Raw genomic sequence first — 7,934 nt, forward strand, 5'->3', positions numbered from 1 at the left:
GAACGTCACGTAAGACCATCACACACAGGTCACCATGGGGTCATGAATGTCACGTAAGACCATCACATACAGGGTTACTGTGAGTGTCATGACAATCACACAACACACACACAGCCATCAGGTGCCAAAGCCACTTCCACCACCACTGCCCACGTCACAGGGCACTGATGTGAACATCCCTCCCTCTGTCAAAGTCCCAGGTAGCAGGTCGAGACCCCCTGCGACCTCTGCAGAGCTGGGCGATGGCTACACTCTGAGTGGTCGACATGAGCACGTGGCCAGACAGCAAGAGGACTGTAAAGTCGGGCAGTGTCCAGGCAGAGTCAGCCGAGCAGCTGGCCCAGCTTCCGAAGGACGGTCAGCTGCAGGAGAGCCACAGTGCCTTCTGCTTCGTCTGCCTGTCCCTCATTTGCCACCTGGTCACGGGCCACAGTGGCTGCAGGCTGACACTACGTGACTTGTTGAGGTGGCTGGCGTGACAGAGGCCTCTGAGTAGACCATTTCTGGAAGCTGTCACCTCTCCCCATCTACAACATCTGCCATCTATTCTGGGTCACCACACACGTTACACACACGTCACCTCTGCTAAGGCGGCCTGCCAACTCCCTGTACCACCACCCTCTGAGGATCTCCTCTGTGAGACGGAAATACAGTCCGTCAACCAAACTCCGCGGCAGGAGGGTCGAGTCCACGCTGATTTCACCCTCTACTGGCCACCTCTTCCTCGCCCATGTCCTCGTCACCACTCTCTCCTATGACACCAATTTTTCTTGGACTTGAACCATTTTTCTGGCTCGGGAACATTCTAGCACACGGCGTGAAAATCAGAAATATACAGTGAGCAACAGCTAATTCTCTGTCCTTCCTTTTATTTCTTCCTTCTGGTATTACAACCATCAACACACTCCCATCGGGTCAGTGCGGCCTTAGTGACCCTGCAGGACACAGTGGTCCAGCTCCGGGGTCTCTTCATCTTTCAGGGAGCTGACTGCTTCCCTTCTCCTGTGGAGCTGCTGGTGGGTTTGAACTTATGACGTTTGGATTCGCTGCCAGATGCCATGAGCACAGCCCCTGCCGGGCCCCCTCTTAGGGGATCACTCCAGAAGCACCTCACTTCCTTCACTAGCTGCTCAACCTTGTGGCCTGGGGCCCTGGAGCCTCTCATGTCTGTGGGAAAGGCTACTCCTTCCTACCCTCACCTCCACCACTCCCCGGGCTGAGCGAACCCCAGCACTGGGAGAAGCCACATCCTTGACCTCACACCATGTGGAATCGCCCAGCGCCTGCTCTCGGGCCCCCTGGGCATCAGCTCGCCGTCTCTGTTAACAGTGCCCGAGCCCCCTTTACAAAGACCATTCCGGAGAGGGGGGCTTCACCTCAGTGAGCAGCCCCCTTCCAGGTTCCAAGGACACGGGTCTCCGAGGGAGTCCGTGACTACGACGTGCACACACAGGACATGTGCACGTACATGCGTGTGCGGGTGGTGCCAATGGAACCCCACGGTCTATCGATCTCGAGGTTCCCCTGCCCCCTCCTCCCAGCCCCCGAACCCCCATAAGCAGGCAGCAGCAGGACATACGGTCACTTCCTCCGAGGTGTCTTCCGCGGCTGTCTCCGTGTCCAGGTTAGCGTCCTCCTCCGCCGTCTGGGGAGAGAGACACATTGTCAGGACGAGAGCATCAGTAACGGCCCCCCAGGCAGTCAGGATGCAGGGGAACAGCCGAGCACCCGTCCTGACAGAACCTGACACTTGTTTCCAACCTCCCTTCTCTCGACAATGAACTTGTCGTTAACGTCCAGGAACCGAGGCCCGACAAGAGCACGTCTGCTTTGGAGGAGGGGCAGGTGGAGGGCCCTGACAAGCAAGGACGGCTGCCTTTTCTGACACACTTTAGCAGGTCATGAGAAGGGGCTGGGTCCTGGAGAAGGATGTCACGCTTGGAAACACAGAGGGTCAGCACAGGAGCGTGAGAGACACTGCTGGGAGCGCAGCAGTGTGAGGGGAGCAGGGCCCCAGGGTGCTGTGCCCCCCTCACCGAGTCCCAGCTGGCCGGACAGCACCTGACAATGAGATGCTCTGCGCCAGGGGCGCATCTGGTCCAGCCGTCACTGACCGAACTGTTAACAACGCCTGACTCATGTTGACCCCACGCACATGGAGGACACTGGGCCAGGCTGTGGAAGAGGGAGCTGGGTGACACCTATGGCCCCCACTGCTGCTTTCAGAAGCTCCCCACCAAACCTTCCTTGTTGGTCTAAGCTGTGAGCCCCCAACGTGGACAAGTGGGCAGGGCCAAGCATGAGGTGCACGGGCCCGGAATCGAACCTGGGTCTCCCACACAGAAGGTGAGGACTCCAGCCCAGGGCCTGCGCTGCCCCCGGCTTCACAAGCAGGCAGCAGGCAAGGCTGTGATCGGATCGCCAGCGTGAGCAGATCCGGGGTGTGTACCTGAGGGCAGGGAGCTAGGGAAGCAAGGGGGTCCGTGTGGCCTGCTGGTTGGCTGGGTGGGCAGAGGGCAAGCTGTCACGTGAAGGCAGTGACCGGCTAAAACAAGACAGTGACAGGAGGGGACAGCAATGTCTGAGCCCAGATGACACCTGAAAAGGTTCTGACGTGCAGACACAACCCCAGAAAACACAAACGTGGTGTTTGTGCCCCAAAGGGTTTAAACAAGGCCTGTGGTGGCACAGAGGACTGTGTGTTGGACAGTTAGCGTCTCGAGTCCATCAGTGGTTCCGCTGCCTCTATGAAGATGACAATCTTGGTGGCCCCTTGGGGCAGTTCCACTCTGTCACACAGGTGCCATGTGGTCAGAAGACAGGAGACCAGGGCCTTGGTGCAGCTGGCTGCTGTCAGGACTGCAGACCTGGATGACCCGAGCCGGACTATGCTCAGACTTGAGGGCCCGGAGCTCATGGCGGGAGGGGGTGGTCTCCAGGGTCACTAAGGCCGTGTCAGGTCATCTTCCCACCCAGCAGCCCAAGACAGTGGTCACCCTGCCTCCTCGACACTGAGTCTTCAGAATCACGTTTTGTCTGCTTTGCTCGAAGTCACAGATCACTGTTCTCTAACGCATCGTGACATCCCAGCAGCGAGGACTCACACTAGCTCCTTCAAAGGGTCAGCTGAACTGGCGGCCTGGCACACGGCTGGCCTCCCACCCCCGTCTCCCAGTGCCTGGAGGCCCACAGGATGAGGAGGGATGTCACTGCCCCAGCTTTGAGACAGAGGATCTTTTAATGCTCTGAGGCCCGGCTCGGGATGGGGTCCGTGCACCTCTGATGCTGGATCTGAGGGGGATTCTAAACCGATCCAGCGTTTCATTAGTGTTTCCTAATTAGTCCTAAAACATAGCACCCAAACCTTTGCCAAGTGACCCAGAGAGCCACCTGGGCCTTCTTTGAGGGCCCCACCCCACCGTCTGCTGAAGACAATCAGATAAAGGGGACCCAGGACCCTCTTAACTTCTGTGCCCTGATTTCTTGAGACAGCAACAGGAAAGCTGCTCTTCGATTGGTCAGAGACTGAACTAGTCCCAGGGCTGCTGAACACAGGGACCCAGCACCCCGGGGCTACGTGCGCAGAGAGCAAGAGACTCTCCGTGGAAGCCCCACACACCTCACGTGTGCTCTTCCCTCCAGGCTCTCCCGGCATCTGCTCAGGTCCCCGGGCAAAGGCAGCATACTCAGCGGCCTGTGGGGAGCTGGAGTCTCCCTGATGTACCTCAGAAGAAAGGCCTGGCTATCTGCTACTAAGAAATCAGCCCCTAAAACCCCACGGAGCTCAGCTCCCCAGACACACGTGAGGCTCCAGCAGAGCAGGGGACGGAGTGAGAGGACTGCTTTGTTCTGCTCTTACGGGTTTAGTTTTGTTCAGTGTCTTGAGATGTGAGGCATTTAAACACAAGACAACCTCAAACACCAGCAAGTCAGAGGTCAGACGCCTCCCAGAACCAAACACACAGGCCCTCCTCTCCGTGGCATCTGCAGATTCTCAGATCTCTGCTGAGGGGTCCCCTTTGGTGGGAAGGACTCTGTCCAACTGGGGTCCTGAAACCTCCACCCCCTGGGAGGGCCCAGCAGAGCCGGCCCTGAGGCCTGAGTGGTGGCTGCTGCCTCCAGCTCCGCTCCACAGGGACTGTGCTGTGACAGTACCAGGATCCCGGCCCCCAGACTCCTGCAAGGCCCCCTTCCCCTCCAGTATTGGCTGGCCTGCAGACCCGAACACTGGACCTTGTGACCTTGGACGGCTCACAGTGCAGGTCTGAATACCAAGGAGCACACGGACCAGAGTGCAGACACTCTGAGGGCTGCTAGGACGCACCAGGAAATGGAAAAAGAACTTGTGGCTGAACACACACACACACACACACACACACACACACACACACTCTTTCCTGCAGCTGTGAAAGGCAGGCAGCACCTCCCAGGCAGCCCAGTCTGAGGCTTTGTCTTCAGTGCAGAGCAATCAGGAGCCATTCAGGGGTGATGCTGCCTCCCCCCGAATCCCCACGGTGGGGGGAATGTGCCCCAATGGAGTAATGCAGACACAGGGCTCGGCCATCTCCTGCAGACTCCACCACCATCCCAGGCAGGACGAAGACGTTCCACTCCTGATGAAAATATTTAACAGGAGGCAGTAGGTTGTCTTCCAAAATCTTTCATTTGGCTTCAAATCACAAAAATGAAGCCACATTATGCAGCAAGTACACAGAAAACCATAATTCGGAACATTAAGAGCAGAGCGCGCGGGCGAGATGACTGAGGCAGGGCCAAGGCCACACCTGTGGTTCCTGGAGGTTAAGCGACTGAGACAGAGGTCCTCACACAGCATCTGAACTGTGATAAAACAGAACCACTCAGAACTCAATGCACAGCCCTCCGCGTGCTGCCTCCTGCCGACTGTCCACTGAGTTTCCGAAACCGTGAGTCTCACTGGAGGAGACTGTCCATCTTTCTCCTGTAGAGTCCGTTGGGCTGGAACTGCCAGGGAGGTGTGGCTCCGCTGCCTTTTGGGAGACGAACGGACAATGGCCTAGTGTTACACAAGGATGCGGAAACTTCGTCTCACGTATTTTGGACATGTTGCTAGGAGAGGTTGTACCTTACAGAGCGACATCAAGCTTGGAAAGGCGGAGGGCCAGTGAAAGAGGAAGACCCTCAACGAGAGGGACTGACACACTGACCGGAGCAGTGGCTTGAGTGTGTCAGGAATTGTGAGGAGGGCGCAGGTCAGGACAGTGTTCAGATCTGCAGTTCAGAGGGTCCCTGTGGGTTGTACTTGACAGCATCTAACAACAACAACACTGGTAAGAAGCTGTGCTGCCAAACTGAAGGCATGTGGTTCAAATCCACCAGCTGCCCCATGGGAACAGGATGGGCAATCTCCTTCCATGAAGTTTACTGCTTCTGAAAACCCACAAGAGGGTCAGCTATGAGCTGGTCCTGGTTCCACAGGGGCAGCAACACCAACAGACACATCTGACATCCACTGTGTCTGCAGCAGAGGAGCCCTGGAGGGGAAGCACTTGATGTGTCGTCCTGCCAACAGAAAGGGGTGCATCCCAGGTGCCTGGAGCTCCCCAGCAGCCCTGAAGGAGAAACGTGGACAGTGTCCTCTCAGCATTTACAGGCTGGGAATCTGAGGGAGGGTCATCACGAGGAGGGTCTATTCAAGGAGCGTCTGGGGGGGGGGTGTTGCTATTGTTTTATAATATTTACAGTTCCTTGCCTATCACTATATCTATCTATACATCTATCTCTCAGTACTATATGTTCACACTACATAGCACTTACAGTTCATTTTCTTTAACACTATATATACACATACACACCAGTCAGGAGATCGGGAGATCGGGAAAGTCTGTAGCCAAGGACCTCTCTATAAGCTCTGAAGGGCAATGATGTCAGTTTGTGGGCTAAGGTGCACCTAATTCAGGCCATGGTCTTTTTAGTCACTTGTCATGCATCTGAGAGCTGGACAATGATTAAGGATGACAGAAGAAGAATTGATGCCTTTGAGCTGGTGAAGAAGAATACTGAACACCCCATGGACTGTCAAAAGGACAAACAGCTATGTCTTGGATAAGGTGCAGTCAGAGTGATCCTTTGAGGCAAAAATGATGGAGCTTTGACTCACATAGTTTGGTTATGTTGTGAGGAGAGGCTATTCCTTGCAGAGGGACATCATGCTTGGGGGGACAATGAAGGAGAGGATGACCCTCGACCAGGTGGATTGACACAGTGACTGCAGCAATGAGCTTGAGGGTGTCCGGGATTAAGAGGATGGCACAGGAGAGGACAGGGCTCAAATTTATTGTTCATAGGGTCACTATGAGTCAAAACAACAACGGTATATCCATATATGCGAAACTATAATAATGCAGTTAATTGTCTATAAAACAGTATATAACTACATGCACACCCTGTCTTTCTATCTACTATGGTATAACACTTAAAGGAGCTCTGCCGGAGAGGCACATAATACATTAGACTGTTGATCAAAAGGTCAGCAATTCAAATCCCCCAGTCGCTCCAAGGGAGAAAGCCTGGCCATCTCCTCCTAGTGTAAAGTCTGGAGACCCAGGGCAGGGCTGCTGTGATTAGGACCCAGCTCGGTGGGAGCGTCTGTGACACAGTCAGGCCATCGCCTTTCTCCTCCCCGTGGACCACCCCCTACGCTTGGCCGGAGAGCCTTGTCGGAACTCCTTAGCCCTGTGGTTCGGATCCTTCCAAGGCGCTGCTCTGCCTCTGGTGTCCGCCTCACTGTCTCAGATGGAGGACTTCCCACTTGTTGCAGGAAAACCAAGCGGGGCCGGTCTGATTGGAACCAGGCGAAAGCGTTAAGGAGGGCGCGCAGCTGGTCCCTGTTGGTGTCCAGGCACCTGCTCGCATCACCCCCGCGCGTGCCCTCGGAGGGGGCCTGTGTAGTAAACACACCGGTCCGGCACGCACACTCCCCTCCGGGGTGAGCGCCCTTTGCGCCCTGGCGGCCGGGACGCGGCGCGGCGCGCAAGGGCCTCTCACCTCTATCTCCATGGGCTCCACCTCGATCTTCTTCCATAGCTCCAGCAGCTGTGCGATCGGCATTTTCCGAAACTTTTCCTTCCCCCTTGGTCAAGTACGGAGGGTCAGAAGCAGCGACTCGGGACGCGCAGAGGTGGGCAGACGGACGTCTCGGGAGGGGATCGCACACAGCCCCCGGGCTGGGGAAACCGAGGCACACTGCGCGGGGCGGTGGGGGGGCGCAGGGCCCGGGGCGTCAATATGGCTGCGGGGCGGCCGCTGGTCCGGGTCCGCAGAGGCCTCTCTTCCCGCTTTGCGCCCCAGGAGACGCAGCACACCGTCAGGCAGTGCCAGGGACCGGAGTGGACGCGCGCTGCACCCCTCCTTCCACGGCACCCCCTCCAACTCTTTTACCTTAATTGGCTCTAAGGGATGGGTTAAAGTTGAGTCTGAGGCTGCTGCTGTCATGGAAACCGCATAGCAACCAAGGTGGGGGGGCAGCGAGGGAGGAGGGAGGGACAGCCGCGTCCCCACCTCTCTCCCGGCACCGGCGGGCTCGTGCGCGCGTGGACATGCACACACGCGCGTGCACACACACGCACGTACACACGCGTGCACACGCGCACGCGCGCCCGCCCGCCCCTCGCGTCCTTGGCCAGGGCTCCGCGGACACACCGCGCAGCGGAACCGCAGAGCTGTGGCGCTGAGTCAAGGCCGCCAGCGTCCGGGCAGCGGCCTCTCCGCCTGCGTGCGTCAAGGGGACCAGGAGCGGGTTGTGCAGGGAGGGGCCCCGCCACTGCGCGCTGGTGCAGCTGGTCCCTGACGACGCCAAGCAGTGGGATCAGGACTGTCCCTGAGGATGGTCACCCCACCATGTAACAGCTGCTGTCAGCGCCCTCCTGGGAGGGCTGGCTGCCTCCTGGGCCCGC

The 7,934-nt window shown here is 57.4% G+C and overlaps 1 protein-coding gene across 2 annotated transcripts in view; it reads right to left on the reverse strand.

Moving 5' to 3' along the window:
• The window catches only part of RPS6KA2 (ribosomal protein S6 kinase, 90kDa, polypeptide 2), a 336,292-nt gene extending 329,203 nt beyond the window's left edge, over nt 1-7,089 (reverse strand). The window contains exons 1-2 of one of the 2 annotated variants that reach the window (XM_006882782.1): nt 7,027-7,089; nt 1,586-1,645 (exon numbers count right to left, since the gene is read on the reverse strand). In XM_006882782.1, coding sequence (XP_006882844.1) covers nt 1,586-1,645; nt 7,027-7,089 — 123 coding nt within the window. The remainder of the gene's footprint in view (nt 1-1,585; nt 1,646-7,026) is intronic. The other variant, XM_006882783.1, reaches the window with a different exon arrangement.
• Between the last annotated feature and the right edge of the window lie 845 nt (nt 7,090-7,934).

This window comes from Elephantulus edwardii, unplaced genomic scaffold (genome assembly GCF_000299155.1).
Source record: "Elephantulus edwardii isolate Elephantulus edwardi_28Jun2011 unplaced genomic scaffold, EleEdw1.0 scaffold00024, whole genome shotgun sequence".
NCBI lineage: Eukaryota > Metazoa > Chordata > Mammalia > Macroscelidea > Macroscelididae > Elephantulus > Elephantulus edwardii.